General features: G+C 38.9%; 1 protein-coding gene across 1 annotated transcript in view; it reads right to left on the reverse strand.

Annotated features, from left to right (window-relative positions):
* Positions 1-1,124: 1,124 nt before the first annotated feature.
* Positions 1,125-21,915, reverse strand: part of FAM186A (family with sequence similarity 186 member A) — a 77,684-nt gene continuing 56,893 nt past the window's right edge. The window contains exons 10-16 of the mRNA XM_030322257.1: positions 21,470-21,727; positions 20,973-21,271; positions 19,893-20,864; positions 12,477-12,669; positions 9,579-9,730; positions 7,577-7,759; positions 1,125-1,146 (exon numbers count right to left, since the gene is read on the reverse strand). Coding sequence (XP_030178117.1) covers positions 1,125-1,146; positions 7,577-7,759; positions 9,579-9,730; positions 12,477-12,669; positions 19,893-20,864; positions 20,973-21,271; positions 21,470-21,727 — 2,079 coding nt within the window. The remainder of the gene's footprint in view (positions 1,147-7,576; positions 7,760-9,578; positions 9,731-12,476; positions 12,670-19,892; positions 20,865-20,972; positions 21,272-21,469; positions 21,728-21,915) is intronic.

A 21,915-nucleotide genomic window follows, 5' to 3' on the forward strand; every position in this document is an offset into this window, starting at 1 on the left:
ATTTTCTAGTTATTTTTCCCTGTGAGGTCATTTTCCTCATAGGTATCAATTATCAATTATCTTGGCAGGTAATGGATGGAGAAAGGGGTAGGAGGAATCAAAACATAGACCTTAGCTTGTATCACCTCTGATGAGCAGGTTTCCAACTTTAATATCCTCATGTGTGTCATTCTTATCAGAAGGCTTTGTCCTTCAGCAAACCTCTCTGTATCTTACCCTAGGCTTCGTTCTTTTCTAAGAATGTATTATTTAGTCCTCTGGATGGGAAGAAGGCCTATGGGTTGGGGGTGGGGGGTGGGTAGGAGAAACCTGTTGATGCTTGTTGGTTAAGCCAGCATTTGCCTTTTTTTTTTTTTTTAAAACCCTACATAGTGTTTCCCTATGAATCTGCTAGGGAAGGCAATGATGTAAGTATGGGCAGTGTTGGGAGGGGGAGTAGAAAAGAATCCAATTCAAAATTTCTCCACAAATCCACTCCCCACGTTGGAAGCCTGGCTTTCCTCTGTCCCAGGCTACTATTTCCCTTCTTTACCAGATCATAATCACCTTTTGACTCTCCAGGGGTTTCTGCTGGTTTTCCTCCTCCTCCTCCTCCTCCTCTTCCTCCTCCTCCTCTTCCTCCTCCTCCTCTTCCTCCTCCTCCTCCTCCTCTTCCTCCTCCTCCTCCTCTTCCTCCTCCTCCTCCTCCTCTTCCTCCTCCTCCTCCTCTTCCTCCTCTTCCTCTTCCTTCTTCTTCTTCTTCTTCTTCTTCTTCTTCTTCTTCTTCTTCTTCTTCTTTTATATCCATTCATTTCTTATTTCTGAGGCATCTTTGGGTTTAGGTTCTGGGAGGTAGACTGTGCTACTTTGCCATCATGTGAGGGGCCATATTATGTCCCTTTTATGACAGCCTACCACAGTGTTTGTTGAAGCTTTGTGTTTCCAGTAATCTAGAGCAGAGGATATTCTTTCTTGAGTGGTCATGTTAATAGTCTGGAAGTGAAGATGTTTAACCTAAAGAACTATAGGCAGAATGTAAAAGCACAGAATAGGTAAAGCAATGCATGTACATGAAAGAAAGCAAAACAGGAATTCTACTGTAACTTTGAAATTTACTTTCAACATGCTTGTACTTAATTTTACAGTCACTTGGGAATCTTCTTAAACCTGGAAACAAGACAAGAAAATTAATCTTATTACAAATTGCTCTTAAATACATTTATAGGAATATAGATGATTCATAAGGAAAATAAGAGTGCCTCCAGAACTCCCAAAGTTAAACTAGTAAAATTGATATGTAATCTATATTTATAAAAGTCACCTTGACAAGGCAGAATGTCTCCCAGGAAGAGCAGAGCTTGGCAATAGCTTATTACTTATTAGACAGTCTTCTTACACCTAAAGTTAGAACTTAAGTGTTAACAATGGTTATTTCTGGGCATGGACTTCTTGCTCTTTTCCAAATTTTCTATGATAATCATACTTTACTTTTGTATTGAAAGAAAATTAATATTATTTTAATGACATTTTTATAGGGAAATCATCATACGACTATGCAAACTTATGTGAGGATATTTGCTGCGGCATTGTTTGTAATGTTGAAGAATATTCAAACTTCCATCAGTAGGCAGACAGTTCAATAAATTGTGATGGAACTATACAATGAGCATCATGCAATCAATAAAAATGATGATGTAAGTCTATACTGACATAGAAAAAATTTAAAGATGTACTGTTAAGTGAAACACTAAACAGATTTAAAAAAACATGTCAAGTATGAGCCCATTTTTGCAACCAAAAAGTAAGTGTATTGGAATTTGTTGAAGAATACATGCAAGAAGTTGCTACTCCATCCTAACAACCTACATTCAGAGAAATGAGGTCACAGGGAAAACCATTGCCCTGCAAATTGGAGGGACAGGCAATACAGAGAATCACAACTTACTGGAGCCAAAACCCATGAGCAGACACTTCTGCAGGATCCAGTGCCTGGTAAAAAACTTGAACTTTAATTGATGAATTGCTGGAAGCTCAGTACGGGCAAGTCTGAGAGTTAAAATCTCCAGGAGGACCCAGTAAAAGGGACCTCCAGAAACTACCATGTCCTCACAGTGAAGATTGGAGAAAAATTTCCTGATGTTTCTCTCAGGGGGATGGGTAAAGTAACCATTTTGAAATATACCAGAGCATCTTGTTCTTCTTAACAAGGTCTGCCCTTGAGAGAGACTATTTTACAAAGCCTAACCAAAGCGTAGGGTTTCATCAGGACCTACCTTATTTGGAGGAAGGAAAATACCCAACTCCAGTCAACTCTAGCCTTCTTTGTGAGAGAAGAGAAATACCCAATTCCAGTTCCCTCTATCCATCCTGTGACACCAAAGGTGGGAGTGAAGGATATTAAGAAGAACTGGTGAAGTTCACAGACAAGAGGCATAGGCTTTTCAAAAGACTAAGACCTAATCACAGGACTATACAATGTTTCCCATTCTTCCATACCTTATATCACACCATTAAAGTCTTATTTATTTGCCAGAATTCCTTTCACCTAGTACATCATGTCTGGATTTTAACAAAAATTACAATGCATACTAAAAGGCAAAAAACACAGGAGAGACTGAACAAGCATCAGAATCAGAGTCAGATATGGTAGAGGTATTAGAATTATTACACTTGGAATTTAAAATGAGGATAATTAATATGCTAAGTACTTTGATGGGAAAAGTATACAACATGCAGGAATAGACAGATACTGTAAGCAGAGAGATGGCTATTCTAAGAAAAAACCAGAAAGAAATGCTGGAGATCAAAAACACTAACAGAAATGAAGAATATCTTTGATGGCCTTATTAGTATACTGGATATGGCTGAGAAAAGAATCTCTGAGTTTCAGGATATGCCAATAGAAATTTCCAAAACTGGGCACCTGGGTGGCTCATTCGATTGAACATCCAACTTCGACTCAAGTCATGATCTCACGGCTAATGAGTTTGAGCCCCGCATCAGGCTCTGTGCTGACAGCTCAGAGCCTGGAGCCTGCTTCAGATTCTGTGTCTCCCTCTCTCTCTCTCTCTCTCTCTCTCTCTCTCTGCCCCTCCCCCACTCACTCTGTCTCTCTCTAAAAATAAATAAATAAATAAAAACATTAAAAAAAAAAAAGAAACTTCCAAAACTGAAAAACAAAGAAGAAAAAGACTGAAGAAAACAGAATATCCAAGAACTGGAGGACAACTGCAAAAGGTGTAACATACATATAATGGGTATACCAGAAAAAGATAGAAAAGAACAGAAGCAATATTTGAAGCAATAATGATGGAACATTTCTCCAAATGGATGTCAGACACCAAATCACAGAACTAGGAAACTCAGATAATACCAAGTAGGATAAATGCCCCAAAAGTCACACTTAGGCATATCATATTTAAGGTAAAAGTCTTGAAAGAAATCAGAAGGAAAAAACACCTTACAGAGGTGCTTTTTTGCTTACAGAGGTGTATCTTTGCTTACAGAGGAGCAAAGATAAAAAGTACATCCAACTTCTCAGAAACCATGCAAGCAAGAGAAAGGAGTATAACGTTTAAAGTGTTGAGAGAGTGGTGCCTGGATGGCTCAGTCAGTTAAAAGTCTGACTTGGGCTCAGGTCATGATCTCATGGTTCATGGGTTCAAGCCCCACGTTGGGCTCTTGTGCTGACAGTTGAGAGCCTGGAGCCTGCTTTGGATTCTGTGTCTCCCTCCCTCTCTGTCCCTCCCCTGCTTGCACTTGTCTCTCTCTCTCTCAAAAATAAATAAACATTAAAAAAAATTAAGTGTTTAGAGAAAAACTACCTACTTAGAATTCTGTACCCTGCAAAAATTTTTAAGTGAAGAAAAAAATACAGACTTTCTCAGACAAAAACTGAGAGAATTTTATAGCCAGTAGATCTGCCTTGCAAGAAGTGTTGAAGGACGTTCTTCAGAAAAAAGGAACATGATATAAATCAGAAATTTGGATCTACATAAAAATAGGAAGAACATTTGAGAAGCAATAAATAAAAATAAAAGGTTTTATTTTTCTTAACTGGTCTAACATAATAAATTGTGCAAAATAGTAATAATAACAATGTATTCAATGATATATGCATGCTAATGTATAGATTAAATGGATGACAGAAATGATACAAGGGATGGAGTGGGAGAAGAATTAGGAATATTTTGTTATTATAAGGCACTTGCAGTATAGTGTTATTTGAAAGTAGGCATGGGTTTGTTGTAAATGTATAGTGCAAAGTCTAGGGCAGCAACTTGAAAAAGTAATGAAAAAAGTTTAAATGAAGAAAGGAGATAAAATGGAATTATAAAATCTCAAAACTAAAAAGTGCAGAAAAAGTATGAAAGACTAAAGAACAAGGGCAATAAATAGAAAACAGTAACAAATATGGTAGATATTAATGCAACTATATCAATAACCATCTTAAACGTTAATGATCTAAATATGCCAATTAAAAGACAGAGATTATCAGAGTGGATCCAAACACAAGACCCAAATATATGTTGTCTATAAAAAACTGACTTTGAATATTAAGATATGTAGGTTAAAAGTAAATGGAAGGGAAAAAATACCATGATAACACTAATCAAAACAAAGAAGTAGTTATATTAATTTAAGACAGACTAGACTTTAAAGCAGGGAAAGCTATCAGGGACAAAGAAGGGTATTTTATAATGATAAAGGGGTCAATATGCCAAGATGACATAACTGTTTTGCCTAACAACAGAGCATCAAACTACATGAGGCAAAAACTGATAGAACTGCAAGGAGAAACAGGTGAATCCTCTGTTGTAGTTGGAGACTTTAACATTCCTCTATCAGAAGTGGACAGATACAGCAGGCAGAAAATTATTAAGGTTATAGTTGAACTCAACAGCACCATTAATCAAATGGATATAATTGGTGTCTCTAGACTACTTTATCTAACAATAGCAGGTTACACATTCTTTTCAAACTCACATGACTATAAGCAACAGAATCCTTGACCAAACAAAGGCTCACTTAACAAAAGCCCAGAGGCACGTATACTCAGGGTTGTTCTAGCAATTAGATGTCATCAGGGACAGGGTTTTATTTATTTTCCTTCTCTGTAATTCCTGGTGTATTGTCTTTTTATCTTGTGGTTATCACCTCAGGGTTGCCAAAGATTGCAGTAGCTCCAAGCATCACAAAACACATCCAGACAGGAAGAGAAAAAAAATCTTAGTTCTAGTCACCTCTGTTGGAAATAGGAAGAAAGGGAACTGAGGAGTAGGGGGAAATATTATTTAGTTTAGTTTAGTTTTTGTTGCTGTTTTTTTAAGGAGATACAGCAAAAAGAAGCAATATGGTATTGACCCTAGATTTTGCACAAATTTTTCCTTCTTCCTGTCATCTATGATCTCTTGAGCCCTTCCCACATATTGTATCTCGGTGCCTAGGTATAGTACCTGGCACGTAGTAAGTAGTCCATAAATATTTTTGAAAGGAAAGCAGGCAGAGCAAAGGTAGTGGCAGTTCAGCACAAAGGCAGCTAATTTCTCCAAAACATGTTTGAAATCAGGGGAGGAAAATAATGAGGCACAATATAGAATGGTAAGTGCTAGGATACTATTTAATTATAAGATGCTATGGGAGCACATAGGAGGAATTAGAGAAGACAGATCAGAAAGAATAATTGTTTAAATTGAGCTCTAAGGAGTGGTAAATAACTAAAACCAGAGGGAAAGAAATTCTCTTGGTTTGTACTTTAATTTTCACAAAGTAAAATAAATATAATCCTTTTGGGGGGAGGAAGACCTTGAAGAGATTCTAGTGAGGAAAAAAAAGGGAGCATGGCAAGTAGTAACTGATCATATAGTGCCCATTATTACTAACTTAAGATGTCTTAAAGTGTATATTGTCTATATTTCTATTTTTAGTGAAAAATAGCAAAATTCCAAGACTTCAGTTCTCCTATTTCCTATAATGTCTTAATTTTTTTCACTGTTTTCAGCACCTCTTACTCTGAATGTTTTCAGGCATCTAACTAAACAAGTTAGAGACTCCTAATACATATTTTGTATGTGGTAGAATATCAAAGTGAAAGTTTTGACAAAGCACAATGGAAAAGTTGTCAGATTAAATTCAGGTTGACTGGATAAAGTTGAATATTAGTTAAACTGACTCTTAATCTTCTAACTCATACTCAGAGTATGAAATGGTCAAGGAGAAGAGGATTTTGAGAGCATGCCTACCCATTCTCCACTCCAAGAACTTATCACAGCATTTTGGAGGCCCAATAGAATGGGGCCTGATTCAATACCTAAAAAAAAGCTAAGGCAGTGATTGATTGGCTAGCTGTACTAATAGCAAAGAAGAGGCTGCTGCTGCATTGGGATAAGCCTTCAACCTCAGAGTTTACTTGGACAAAGAAAGGCCCACTGTTTCCAGTAGACTAGATGTGGGCCACATCTATGCATATGTATACCCAAGAAAGATGGCATAGGGCTGTCATGGGTTCTGTCTGCAAGGGATGCCAAATATGCAAACACATCTCAGCAGAGAGAAGCTGGAAGTATCACAGATGTAAACAACCAGTTGGGATAAAACTATATTTGACAAGATCAAGAAATCTGCAGATAAGAGATCTCCAGTGATGGTGATCTCCAAGGAACTAATCAAAGTACCTCATGAGTCAGCTTTAAAAATCTGCCACATCCAGGAAGCACTGATGTTAGAAAATGCAACAGTGATAGTAAGAACTTTCCATTTACCGCCTCTCTTCTTCCTTCCAAGACCTCTAATTCCTAAAGGGTCCCATAGTAGCAAGCTGGGAAAGTGAGAAACAGTAGGGCAGAAAAAAGCAGCTGTTCATATCCTCCTTCTCTGACTCTAAGTTGTAATAAATAGTCTTAGCTGGAAGAGAGGAGAAACCTCAACTTTGAAATAAAATCCAAGTTTTACTTGTACATGGTTCTGGACATTTTACTAACCAGATAAACATAGTACTGAAAAGTTACCGGAAATGTCACAGAACCATCTAGGTTTTCATCCAGAGGCAGGACAAGAACTAGCCCCACTGAATAAATACAGAGATGAAAAGTCACTTTGGAAAAAAGCTTGGCAATTTCTTATAAAAGTTAAACAAATGCTTATCTAACCCATCAACCCCACTCCTGGGTATTTATCTAAGAGAAGTAGAAACTTACATTCACCCCAAAACCTGTATATGAATTTTTATAGCAGTTTTATTTATAATGGCTCCAAACTGGAAACAACTCAAATGTCTTTCACCTGATGAATGAATTAAAAAATGTGGTACAGCCTATAATGGAATAATACTAGTCAGTAAATAAAAAGGAATGAATTAATAATACACATAAAAACATGGATGAATTTCATAGGAGTTATGCTAAGTGAAAAAAGATTCAAATGGTTACATACTGTATACTTCTGTTAATACAGCATCCTGGAAAAGGTAATGTCTAACTTTACACCAAGCACCTACTTTTGGTAATTCCCTGGTGCTATAAGGTAAGGTCAAGGTAGGGAAACAGAAGGTATATGACCAAAGGCCCAATTACCAGAGTTCTCCCAGTCCTTAACTTACTGTGATTTAATGGATCCAAGAGATTTTCTGAAGGTAGATTGAACATCTAACTGGAGTAGCATAGGAATATCTGGGTACCCACCCAGCTGGGCCCAGAGTGAATGTATTGATGTCTTCTCTGTTACTGGGTAGCTTGAAGTCGACAGATCAGCATTCCAGATGGCTTCCATTTGGTCTTCTTGTCTAAAGAACCAGAGAGCACTAACTGGAAGCACCAAACTCTCCTGGGCTCCATATTCAATCAAAATGTATGACTCTTATTCTCCCCTTTTCTCTTCACCACCACCTTGTCCTATGATGCCCTCTCTGGCACTGAAGAACATTAGTTACGCCCACTTTGACTGAGAGAGAGATTAAAACAGCAGAATTTGCTAAAATAGCTTTTTTTTTCTTCTTCACCAAAAGCTGCATTTCCATTTCCATGACTTCACCTAGTGATCTATTTTAAAACTACCTTCTTAGCTTCATAGAATATGTAAACCATATCGAGACTATTTTCTTCCCACCAACATTTTCCCCCTTCCTTCCCAAAGCTCTTACCTTCTCTCTCTCTCTCTCTCTCTAAAAAAAAAAAAAAAAAAAAAAAAAATGGAAAACAGGAAAAAAGTAACCTAAGTTTCTTCATTCTGTGTTAAAATAATTTGTTTCATAATAAAGAATAAGCCTCCTTCTTTCTCTGACCCTCCCCTGTTCATGCTCTCCCTCTCTCTGTCTCAAAAATAAACGTTAAAAAAATTTTTTTGGGGGGCGCCTGGGTGGCGCAGTCGGTTAAGCGTCCGACTTCAGCCAGGTCATGATCTCGCGGTCCGTGAGTTCGAGCCCCGCGTCGGGCTCTGGGCTGATGGCTCGGAGCCTGGAGCCTGTTTCCGATTCTGTGTCTCCCTCTCTCTCTGCCCCTCCCCCGTTCATGCTCTGTCTCTCTCTGTCCCAAAAATAAATAAAATTTGGAAAAAAAAAAAATTTTTTTTTGGAAAAAAAAAGGGGGCGCCTGGGTGGCTCAGTCGGTTAAGCAGCCGACTTCGGCTCAGGTCATGATCTCGCGGTCCGTGAGTTCGAGCCCCGCATCGGGCTCTGTGCTGACAGCTCAGAGCCTGGAGCCTGTTTCAGATTCTGTGTCTCCCTCTCTCTGACCCTCCCCTGTTCATGCTGTCTCTCTCTCTGTCTCAAAAATAAACGTTAAAAAAATTTTTTTGAAAAAAAAAAAAAGAATAAGCTTCATTTTTTAGCAAGACCAGCTTTATTAACTTAATTTAATTTAAATTTAAAGTTGAACTGAATTAAGTGGGCAAAAATAAAACAATTCACATTCAAGTAGAATATCACAAATTAACAAATGTTCCACAAATCTATAAATGTATGTCCTCATATGATTAATGAAATTAACCTTTTATCTGAAAAAATCTATTGACACTAGTTATGATTCAGTTAGATATAAGCTCAAAAGTATGGGAAAAGAATTCTAACACTTTATTCAAAAAGTTCTGCTTCATCCAATGATTTAGTTAAAGTCTTTAGCATTCACAATTAATGACATGGAAAATTAAACTCCTAGTTGAATCTTTGGAGTAAGCCCATGCATGTGAGATGAGGCACCCAAACATTATAAGGAAGGGATGCCATCAGTCTGTCTCCCTCCAGGACCATTATTGTCATATCACCTGTAGGGGCAAGAGAGCCCCAGTCTTGAAATTGTTATGAAGGGGAGTCACTAAAAAGAAAACTGGACTTATATCACCCCTGGAAAAGAGCAGGCAAGGAGCAGACCAGCATCAGTTTTTAAAAAAAGGAACTCAAAATTAGATGTTAAATATTTAAGTAGAAATATATGTAAGTAAGCCTCTTGTTAAATTAGCTAAGAAAAGTAATACTACCTTAGACTCTCCATTGCACCACATCATAATTGAGGGGAAGGAGAAGCTCTTGGACAGGAAAAAAAAAAAAAAGCAAGAGGTCCCACATGTCGTCCAAAGAAGGTTTAATGTCAGTCTTTCCTACCACATACCGAAATTTCTTCAATGTGTCAGACTTTCTGTCTTCTTCTATTAGCAGCTCTAGGAATGATTGTTGAACAGATTTGGTAGAGGCAGGTATCTGCTTTTTGTCGATGATGCAAGGGATAGGTTGACTAAGATTCAATCTATACGTCTGTTGAAGCTAAAAATAAATAAATCAGAAAAGGAAACCATGGGGAGAAAAGATAAGAGTCTTTAGGAAGATCTGAGCTAGCCCTAGCTAAACGGTGACTCTTCTTTTCCATGGATTTACAAATCCATTTCCTCCATCTTCTTTCTCCCTTCCTCCTAAACACACCTTCACCTCCAACACAAAATTGCAGAGGAGGCACCTATGTTATATAAAAGCCTGCATAAGCTATAGTCCTACCCCTCCAATTTCCTAGCTTTGTGAGTTTGGGTTAGTTGCTAATTTTATCTAACCTCTTTCTCCCTACTTCTAAAACAAGGATAATGACACAGGGTTGCTGTGAGTGTTGTATAAGATAATATGTATTATGGCAGCACCCCATATATTGTGAAGCGCTATGCAAAGCTTATGATAACACCTACTGAATACTTACTGAATGTCACATGCTTTTTATATATTAACTCATTTGGCATTTACAACAACCTTATGTGGTGGTGGGTACTGTTGTTACCTTTGTCTTACACATAGAGATCTGAAGCTCAGAAAATTTTAGATCTTGCCCAAAGTCTCGTAGCTAATATGTGGTGAGGCTGATTTGAATCTGCACGATCTGTTAGCAGAACCAAACTCTTGAGCGTTGTAAGGCATTTATTCACTTGTACCCTCTTCTCCCTTTTGCTTTTCCCTCTCCCTTCTTCTGCATTAATAATCACCTCATCATCTAGATCCTGCATTCCCTGATCACAGACCCTTATTCATCCTCTGAAGCACTCTAGATGTTGTGATTCCTATTAGACACCTCTTGACACTGCCAGCTCATTTTGCTTTATTCCATCTACATTGGCCATGTTTTTTAAACCAAAAACTGTCCAAAATATCCTTTTTGTTTTTTAATTTTTTTTAACTTTTTTTCTTTTTTTAATTTTTGAGACAGGGAGAGACAGAGCATGAACAGGGGAGGGTCAGAGAGAGAGGGAGACACAGAATCTGAAGCAGGCTCCAGGCTCTGAGCTGTCAGCACAGAGCCCCACGCAGGGCTCGAACTCACATTCTGTGAGATCACGACCTGAGCCGAAGTTGGCTGCCCAAACGACTGAGCCACCCAGGCGCCCCATCCTTTTTTTTTTTTTTTTTTTTAAATCAAAGAGCTTTGATATTTAAAAAGTAGCTGTCCTGGAAAGTTATGTCTAATTTGGATCAGGCTATGATGAGAAATCTGTATCTTTTAAAGTAGCAAGTAATTTGGGGCACCGGGGTGACTCAGTTGGTTAAGTGTCCGACGTCAGCTCAGGTCATGATCTCACGGCTCGTGGGTTCAAGCCCCGCATCAGGATCTGTGCTGACAGCTCGGAGCCTAGAGTCTGTTTCGGATTGTGTGTGTGTGTGTGTGTGTGTGTGTGTGTGTGTGTGTGTGTGTCCCTCCCCCGCTTGCATTCTGTCTCTCTCCTTCAAAAATAAATAAACATTAAAAAAAATATATGGGGCGCCTGGGTGGCTCGGTCGGTTGAGCATCTGACTTTGGCTCAGGTCATGATCTCGCAGCTGGTGAGTTCAAGACCTGTGTTGGGCTCTGTGCTGACAGCTCAGAGCCTGGAGCCTGCTTCGGATTCTGTGTCTCCCTCTCTCTCTGCTCCTCCCCTGCTCACACTATGTCTCTCTCTCAAAAATAAATAAAGATTAAAAAATAAAAAAAAAAGTAGCAAGTAATTTTATAAATGAATTTAGTGAAAGAAAAAGATATATAGATATAAAATAGTCCTAGAACTCCAAGAATGTTCCAGAACTCCATTTTGAGCATGTAGTCCCAGAACAAATAATTCTAATCTCAGCCCTGTAACTTTCTGGAAGGCCACTGTCACCCCCAAAAGCATACTGATGGTTATCTTAGAGGGGCTCTGGGACATAATGAGTGTTTGCCAGAGTTTAACAGGATCAGATTCTGTGTGTGGTGCTATGTAAGCAAGTTCAGTAAACTCTTATCTCCTTTATTGACTCATGCTATTAAAATTTGCTTTCTGATAGTTTTGAGGAGAAAAGTAACCATCATGAATCTGTTGGAGAGTGGTGACTTAAGAGGTTTTATACCTAGAGACTGGTAGATGTGGGTTGACTAGGAAGGAGTTGAGCATTTCTAGAAGTCTCTCCAATTCTAATCTTTTCCCATGTAGGGAGTCCAGTCAGCATCCCTGTTGTCAATTTAAGAGTTTTCACTGAGGTCATGGTGTGCTGGCTTGAATGGTAAACCCCTCAAAAGATATATTCACCCAGAATCTGTGAATGTGACCTTATTTGGAAAAAGGGTCTTTACAGATGTAATTAAGGACCTCAAGATGAGATCATCCTGGATTAATCAGGTGGGTCCTATATCCAATGATACATGGTGTTATAAGAGACAGAAAAGAAGATATAGGACACATTGGGAAGAAGGCCATGAGAAGGCAGAGGCAGAGACTGGATCTATACAGCTACAAGCCAAGGAATGCTAAGGGTTGTTGACAGCTACCAGAGTCTAGGAGAGAGGCACGGAACAAATTTCTCCAGAAGGAACCAGCCGTGCCAACATCTTGATTCCACAAACTCTCCCCCACAACGGAGAGAATATATTTCTGTTGTCTTAAGGCATCAAGTTTGTGGCAACTTGTAACAGCGGCTCTAGGAAACTAATATACACAGTATCTCCAGGTAAATGTTATTTTCAAAGCTTACCACTTTCATTTTTCTTACAACACACTGGGAGAGGGAATAGAAAACAAGATACCTGGCTAAATAGGAATATCATTTTCCTCAGGCACTGATTCCGTTTCTGCTCTAAAGACTTCTGCTTGTTGGTCCAGACCTGCATCACCTTTTTCTGGTACTCATCAATTCTGCTCAGCATTATGTAGAGGTTCTGGGTTTCATAACCTTTCCCGGTGTTTTTGATCACTTGTAATCGCCTGATTAGGTTGTTTCTTGAAAAAAAAAATTAACAAGAGTGAGATCGGTATAACTACTGATCCTACTTTAAGCAAACCTGAACCTAGTTACTTTCAGTTCTCATCAGTAGTAAGTAGAGAGGGATGTGATAGGGGTGGGAGGCATGCTTAATGAGACCTTAATCTGGTTCGTTACATGACTAAACTTTCAAAAAAATCTATATGATGGTCAAGTTTTCATTAACTCTGGAGTTTTTTAGTGTTACAGTAGTGTTGTTTATTATTATGTTAAAACTTTAGTACTGATAAGACCTATAGAAGGTACTCGATACAGTTATGAGAAAGACAGTGTCCTTGCCTTTAAAAGCACTTACAAGCCAGAATAGGAGACTAATAAATTAACTGTGTCAAATAGAATGAAATAAGGCTAAACAGAAATATAAAAATGCTGGGGCACCTGGGTGGCTCAGTCGGTTGACTGTCTGACTCTTGATTCCAGCTCAGGTCATGATCCCAAGAGGAATAAAGAAGACCTCATAGGAAGTTGTTACATAGGATCTTGAGGAACAGTCATAAAAATATACTCTCTCTTTACTATAATGCATACCACCAAGTTTGTGTCTCTTAAACAGATAGTGTTTTGCCATCTCTGTTCTATAGGAGAGGAAAAGCAATCTGAGCAAAGTTAAGTAATTTTTCGAAGTTACATAATTAATAGATTGGGGAAGCAAACCCAGATCTTTTCTCTTTCCATGATACCAATATTTCTCAAAATGTGGACCTTGATCACCTGAACTGATCATCTGGGCAAGGTGATGGGGTGGTGGTGGTGCTTATTGAAAATGTAGATTCCAGGGTGCTTTCCTAGACCTCTTAAATCAAAATCTTGTAGGATTCAGAATCAGTATTTTAAACAAATTCTCAGGTAAATCTTTCTGTCACTAAAGTTTAGGGAAAGAGGAGGAGGAATCGAGGGAATACTATAAACAAAGGCAGGAAAATGAGTTATATTTTGGGAGTGGTGAGTATTCCGAGACTTTTAGACCATAGATCTGTGAAAGGATACAGTGGAGGACAATACTGAAATTGCTGGCTTCTGAAAGATCATAAAAGGCACGTTAAGAAGTTTGGATTTTGGGGGGTGGGGTGAGGAGAGTAGGCAATGATAACCCATTGCAGATATTCTTCTGAATATATGTATTTTACACACACACACACACACACACACACACACAGAATAACTCTTAGGTCTCTTGTGGGCTATAATTAGTAACTCAGAACATACTATATATATGGATTATTTAATACATAAATGTGTTAACTCCATATTAATTGGTTAATTTTAATTATTTTCCAATAGCTTATTTTTTTCATATCTTATGATTTTTTTTTGCTCCTATAACCATCCTTATTACACATGTTTTTAATCATTTCTCTACACGCATTACAGAATGCCTACCATATCCTTTCCTACAAATAACATTGTTCCCACATATATATAATGGTTATATGTTGTATATATAAGAGATGCAAATGACATAACATTGTGTAAGTTTAAGGTGGACAATGTGTTGATTTGATACATTTACATTGCAATATGATTACCACTGTAACCTTAGCTAACACCTCTATCACATCCCATAAGTATCTTTTTTTGGGGGGGGGGTGGGGAGAGCAATCAAGATTTGGTTTTTGAGCAACTTTAAGTTTATAATACAATATTGTTGACTGTAATCACTATGCTATGCATTATATCTCTCCAATAAACCTTGGTTTTCACACCAGATCTTTCCTACTATTTTTCTGTGTATTCACACAGTGTTTTAGATTTTCTCCATAATTCTTCCTTATTGAAATCACATTTAAACTTCATATTAAAATCATAATTCAGTAATGAATTCTTGGAAACTTCAGAAAGTTCATAGTTTCATTTCACGCTTAGAGAAATTATTTTTCATGGATTTGTAAAAATTTTTTTCATGTTTATTTATTTTTGAGGTAAAGAGAGACAGAGCGTGAGTGGGGGAAGAGCAGAGAGGAAGGGAGACACAGAATCTGAAGCAGGCTCCAAGCTCTGAGCTGTCAGTCCAGAGCCGGACATGGGGCTCAAACTCATGAACGTGAGATCATGACCTGAGTCAAAGTTAGAAGCTTAACCGACTGAGCCACCCAGGCTCCCCTATTGTTCATGGCTTTTTTTTTTTTTTTAACGTTTATTTATTTTTGAGACAGAGAGAGACAGAGCATGAACGGGGGAGGGGCAGAGAGAGAGGGAGACACAGAATCCGAAGCAGGCTCCAGGCTCTGAGCCATCAGCCCAGAGCCCGACGCGGGGCTCGAACTCACAGACCACGAGATCGTGACCTGAGCTGAAGTCGGACGCTTAACCGACTGAGCCACCCAGGCGCCCCTGTTCATGGCTTTTTAAAGATAATTAATTTTATTAATGTAAACACTGAGTCTAGTAGTAACTGCTGAAGTATCTAATTATTTAAAATGCCCTCTCTAGAATCATGGCCATTCAAATCTTCTTACCTTTTGTTCCCACTCTCTTAGAAAATTCCACTTGTATTGATAAAATCTCGCCTCCCTCCTAAGGAATATTTTTTACAGTATTTGATATAGCCTCACAATCCAAGGGAAGGTGCTTTACACTTACTGAGCATCCACTATGTGTCGATCATTGTGTTAGAAATTGTATTTATGTTTTAAAATTTACATTTAAATGTTTCATTATTTAAAATACATTATTAAAAAATAAAATAAAATACATTATTTCAGTTAATCTTTGCAACCATTCTTCGAAGTAAATATTATCACATCCATTTTACAAACAGCACAGTTGAGTCTCAGAGAGATTCAAAACTGGAAATTTGAGCCAAGGTGTTCCCGACTTCAAAGTCTGTGTTTAAGAGAAAGCATGATTAAAATTTGGATATAAAATCATTATAGTTTCCTACTTCAAGGCAGCATTCTATACTACACCATACTATATAGTATAGTACTTTAGACTTACAGGACTTTGGAAATGAGCTTTTTGAATTCATATGTAGTAGCTCTACTACTTACTAGCTGTGTAACTTTGGCAAATAGGATGAACTTCCTGAATGATTCCTCGTCTACAAGTTAAATGCAATAATGTATCTAAAGTTTCTCTTCTTTGTAGATGCTTTATAACCTCTTGTGTATGTATGTAACTAGCTTTAAATCATTTATTTAGTTTCTCATTGTCCATGTAATGTTTCCTCAAAGAATTCTAGATTAAACAAGTTTGATTTCCCTACAAAACTTATATTTCCTTTAGTCTATCAGTTTTCACTTTTTCAAGAGTGCAGTGATTCTCCTTTTATTACAGATTCCACCAGATTGCCTGGCATGGATGCCCTTCCTTGATGGGAGTTAGTGTTAAAATATCACCCTAGCATAGAATCCCTTCCAGACAACAGGAAATACTGTACATTTGGTTATTTGATTACATACCCTTATACTCCTTCAAAACTTTTGGGTGGATGCCATCTGGCCCTAATTTATGCCTCTGCATGAAGTTTTACTTGCCTTAAATCCAACTTCCATATTAGTGGCATTTTACTTCCCTTGTTAGGAATGTTTCAATTATCCTCTATCACATACAAAATAAAATACAAGTTCTTTAGCATGCCATTTAGGATTCTTTTTGACCTAGCCTATCTTTGCTAGTCTTCTCTCTTGCCATATCCTGCTTATTCTTTGTATTCTACCAGCAACAAAGTGGTTTACACACACACACACACACACACACACACACGTACATGCACTGCTTTTACTTCCTTCCTTCCTGTGCTCTGCTAGACTCTCTGCCTCCAAAGGTCTGGATGTCTAGCAGTTTTACCTAACTCTCCTGTCTTCAGTCTTCTTCTGTATACTTTGTACATGTACCATCATTGTTCTTTCCACATATAATCACCTGTTTGTGTGGGTGTCTCTCTGAGTTGACTTTGAATGTCCTCAAGGCAGGGATATGGCTTGTCCACCTTTATATCCTGCCACCCTCAGTCCCCTAGGTCTAACACAGTCCCTAGCAAATAGTGGTTGCTATGTTCAGAAATGTTGATGAGTTAAATGATAAGTCCTGACAGGTCACCATAATATTTAGTACCTTTGAGGACTTTCCTCAATATGTATGGAAATGAAATGTCTTATTATCATCATCTGGTCTAATTTTATATCCTCTCCATTCTTGCTTCTCAGATATATTACATTGATCTTGTGCTAATACAACTCTAAAACTATATTTTAGCATTTAATTATGGAATCTTCACTTACAGAGGTTCCACAAAGTGTTCTTTGCTCAAAAATAGTTTAGGGATGCCCGGGTGGCTCAGTTGGTTGAGCATCCAACATCAGCTCAGGTCATGATCTCAGTGGCATGGATTCGAGCCCCACATCGGGCTCTGTGCTGACAGATCAGAGCCTGGAGCCTGCTTTAGATTCTATGTCTCCTGCTCTCTCTGCCCCTCCCCCCCCTCAAAAAAAAATAAACATAAAAAAATTTTTTAAAAGATTATCTGGGACATATATACAATGGAATATTACTCAGCCATTAAAAATGAAATCTTGCCATTTGCAACTATGTGGATGGAGCTAAAGTATATTATGCTAAGTGAAATAAGCCCATCAGAGATAAATACCATATGATTTCATTCATATATGGAATTTAAGGATCAAAACAGATGAACACAGAGGGGAAAAAGAGAGAAGCAAACCATAAAAAAGACTCAACTCTAGAGAACAAACCGAGGGTTGCTGGAGGGAAGGCAGGTGGGGGGGATGGGCTAAATGGGTGATGGGCACTAAGGAAGACACTTGTTGTAATGAGCACTCGGTGTTACATGTAAGTGATAGGTCACTAGATTCTACTCCTAAAACTAGTATTACACTACATATTAACTAACTAGAATTTAAATAAAAATAAAAACATGAAACAAACAAAAATAATGATATGAACATATAAAAATCAAAGTTTTCTATAAGGCAAAAAGCAGAATCAAAACACAAAGATTAAAAAAAGTAATAAAAATAAATTTTTAAAAAGTCCAGTAATATTCACATGTCCTGGAAGCTGAGCATAAACTTCACTCTATGCCTGCCTAGCAGGGCCTATGTTTCTTCCTTTTACCCACACTTCTAGCTTATATATCCTTTCCTTGGTATGAAGCTCTTGGCTAGAAAAGAGTTCCATCTCTAGGATCTGAGAGAAGTGTGTGTGAATTTGGATAGTAGATACAACTGCCCTGCTATGGTCTTGATGTACAGAAATTTTCTATTTGCACTTGACAAGGTGGCACAAAATGCACTTTCAGTATAGAAAACATGCAATTTTCCAAATAACTACTTGATCAGGTGGGCATAATCAACATGAGTAGTAAGTGTGGTTTCATAAAGTGGAGCAAAAAAAAAAAGGGCATTTTAAAATAACTTTTTGAATAGTATAGCTCCCTAAGTGAGGAAAGGAGACATTTTCATGTGTCCTTGTCTAGTCATTTTAAGCACCAGTAAGTGAATAGCTCTGTATCTTTTTGGGTTTTGTACCGTGTAACGCCTTTTATACCTGTTGATTCTGTTGTTATTTTTTGTGTATTAAATATTTTTTTTATTTTGCTGGGGAAAAAAAAAAAGGTCTAGGATTATTCAGTCTGGAAAGAGAACACCAAAGACAGGTACAGAGTAAAATATTTGTCAACAAATCTGATTACTTATGCTTTGAAATGAAAAGTTCTGATTACATCTTGAATAAGTCTCTTTTATCTTGCTGTTCCAATCCTTAGTCTCAAATTAATTCAGTCCTTAAAAGTATAAATTTCATGAGAACAGGGTACTTTGTCTGCTTTATTCACTACTGTATCCTTAGCACCTAATACAATACTTGGCGCATAGTAGGCATTAATAAATGTTTGTTAAATAAATGGCATAAGTTGTTCCTGTAATTAATGATAACCCTTTCTAGTATAGGTTTTAGTGTGACCTCTTGTAATTTTAGGTGAAAGATATCCCCAAATTAATATGTTGGTAATCTCAAACATAAGTGCTAAGGATAGCAGGACAATTGTCGCTTTCCCTGACCTATTTCTGATATTTGCAATTTTTATTTTTATTTGTTTGTTTGTTTTTGAGAGAGAGAACTCATGCAAGTGCAATCATAGGAGGGGCAGAAAGAAAAGGAGAGAGAGAATCTTAAGCAGGCTCCATGCTCAGTGCAGAGCCCCATACAGGGCTTGATCTCACGACCATGAGATCATGACCTGGACCTGAGCTGAAATCAAGAGTCAGATGCTCAACTGGCTGAGCCACCAGTTGGCTGGCACCCCTATATTTGCAATCTTTTTTTTTGCAATTTAAAAAAATCAGGACCAGGACCTGTTTCCTCCAAGTTGCTTCAGCTGCAAGGTTACCATGGCAACACCTTGTATATAACCTGCCATCTCCCATTTTAAGAATCATACATCTTCTGGTGAACTCAAGAAGATGAAAGAAATTTAGAAAAACTAAAAGCATTTTTAAGCTTTTGAAGTTGATATTTTGGAGATCAATCATGATCCACAAAATATATCTGAGCATCTCTGCTAGAGATATAAATGGATGAAATAGATCATATAACATTTTTTATTTCCAAAAAGATATATCTCCTTTTGTTATCTTAAATAAGCTTCATTCCACAGACCTTCTGTAAGAGAATGTTTTAGGGGCACCTGGGTGGCTCAGTTGGTTAAGCATCTGACTTTGGCTCAGGTCATGATCTCACGGTTTGTGAGTTTGAGCCCCGTGTCAGGCTCTATGCTGACAGCTCAAAGCCTAGAGCCTGCTTCAGATTCTGTGTCTCTCTCTCTCTGCCCCTCCCCCACTCACGCTCTGTCTCTCTCTCTCAAAAATAAGCATTAAAAAAAAAAAAGAGAGAAGGGCTCCTGGGTGGCTCAGTCGGTTAGGTGTCCGACTTCACTCAGGTCATGATCTCACAGTTTGTGAATTCGAGCCCCTTGTCGGGCTCTGTGCTGACAGCTTGGAGCCTGAAGCCTCCTTCCGATTCTGTGTCTCCCTCTCTCTCTGCCCCTCACCTGCTCACACTCTGTCTCTCAAACGTAAATAAACATTAAAAATTAAAAAAAGAGAGAGAATATTTTAGAACATCTAAAACGACAAACATGTATATACTTATAGAGCAATGAAGGGAGGATATGTGAAATCAGGACTAAACCAGAAAACTGAACCTTCAATATTACATCTACCTTGCACGCTGGATCAGCCTGTAAGCAATGTACTTGTGGAATAAGTATCCCAGCCGAACTGTGTCCGTATGAAGTGTCTCAATTATGAGATTCCTAGCTGTTGTGTGTAGTTGTGAAGGAAGTCCAGAAGCTTTTGTGGCCTGATGTAAGAGTATCAGGTTCTTTCTCTGAGCCTCTACATCAACAAAATATCTCTGCTCTTTGAACTCTTGGGGAGTGGAAGGGGGCACCAGCATCTTGGGTTTCTTGGTACCTGAAACTGAAGTCAGTATCCAGGACTTGTCTATAGGGGAGAACTTGGATTTCTGGTCCCATTCAGAAGATGAGATCTGTGATGTTTTGGGTAGTTTAGTCGTAAGAGAGGGTAGTGATGTTATAGGCTTCATGAGAGTCGGAATGTAAGGGGTTTGTGATACTGGTGTCCTGTAATTGGTGAGATAGGACTGAAATGTTCTAAATTGTTCCATGGCAATAGGATCATGGCATATTGGGATTTCTTCCAAAGTGTCAGACGCCTCTGATATTTGGAACTTCTTAGTGGTGAAAGGGGCTTGAGTTACCTTGAAATCAGTAGCACTGGGATGAACAAATGCTGAATTAGGTTTCAGAGAAGAAATAATTGCCAATCTTTCCTTACTTTTCTTGGAGACAGAAGAGGACAAATCTTTCAGGGGCTTTCCAGGAGTTGGAGAGGTCCATAATGTTGGAAGATGCCCAGGGGTGGGAGGGATCCACAGTGGGGAAGCTTGACGCTGCCCAAGGGGAGAAGGGGCTTGTAGATAGCGAGATTGATCACAGGTAGCAGTGGGCTGGAATGCCTGGGGCTGCTCAGAGAGTATTAAGGGTCTAGGTTCCAGGAGCTCCCCATGGATGGAAGAGGTTCCAGGAATCAAGGGCTTCCTAGGAGAAAGAGGAGCCAAGAGATCAGGAATCTGTGCAGAGGTGAGTGGGACTCCAGATATAAGGGGCTGCCTGGAGACCAGAGGGGCTTCTGATATCAGAGGTAGCTGAGGAGTCCTAGAGCCCCAAGAGGAAAAGAACTGCTGAGGGCCAAGAAGGGTCTCCAGTGTAAGAGGCTGCCCTGAAGTTGGCAGGGTCTCAGCTATGGGAAATTTCTCAGGAGTCAGTGGGACCTCTGGTGCTACAAACTCAACAGAGGTGGATTGACCTTTAGAAAACAGGGTCTGTTTAGAGGAAGGAAAAGTCTGTGGTGCAAGGAGTTTCCCAGGCTCAGAACGAATTCTCACTCCTAGTGATTTACCAGGGACTTGGGAGAGAAGAGACTGTGATATCTGCAAAGGAATAGGAGAGACCTCCAATGCAGAGGATTTCTCAGCAATAGCAGCAGATGCTGGGGATTGCCTAGGAAGGACAGAAGCCTTCAATTTTTGAAGTGATCTAAGACTGGAAGGATCCAATGTGGGTAACTTCTTAGAAATGTGAGGAGCACTTGGTGTGACAGATTTATCAGTAACAGGCACAATCCCAACTTTCAGGGTATGTTCTAAAAGAGGATGGACCCCAAGTGGTGAGAGCTGTTCATTAATGAGAGGTGCTCTTGATTTTAGGTCATCTACCCCCATGGGATGGGGTTGTCCTGGAATGAAGGGAGCTCCCAAAGGCTGGACTTGCTCAAGGGTAAGGGGAAATCCTAAGACATGGGATTTGTCTGATTTATCTGATTCCCAGAAATGTTCTAGAGAGAGAGAAATACCTAATGCTTGAGCCTGTTCTAAGGAGAGAGGGGCACCCAAAGCCTGGGTCTGTTCAGGGGTAAGAGTGACAGCTGAGACCCAGGCATTTTCTGGAGTGAAAGGGACGCCCAATTTCTGGGCCTGTGATGCAGTGAGAGGAGACTCCCGTGAATGAACTTTCTCAAGGGTGTGTATGAAACCCAAGCCCTGGCATTTCTCAGGGCTGAGGGTGACCAGCAATGCCTTGAACTGCTCAGGGGTGAGAGTGATCCCCAGTGCCTGTGCCTGCTCAGGGGTCACAGTGATCCCCTGTGCCTGGGTCTGCTGAG

This window comes from Lynx canadensis, chromosome B4 (assembly GCF_007474595.2).
Source record: "Lynx canadensis isolate LIC74 chromosome B4, mLynCan4.pri.v2, whole genome shotgun sequence".
Lineage (NCBI taxonomy): Eukaryota > Metazoa > Chordata > Mammalia > Carnivora > Felidae > Lynx > Lynx canadensis.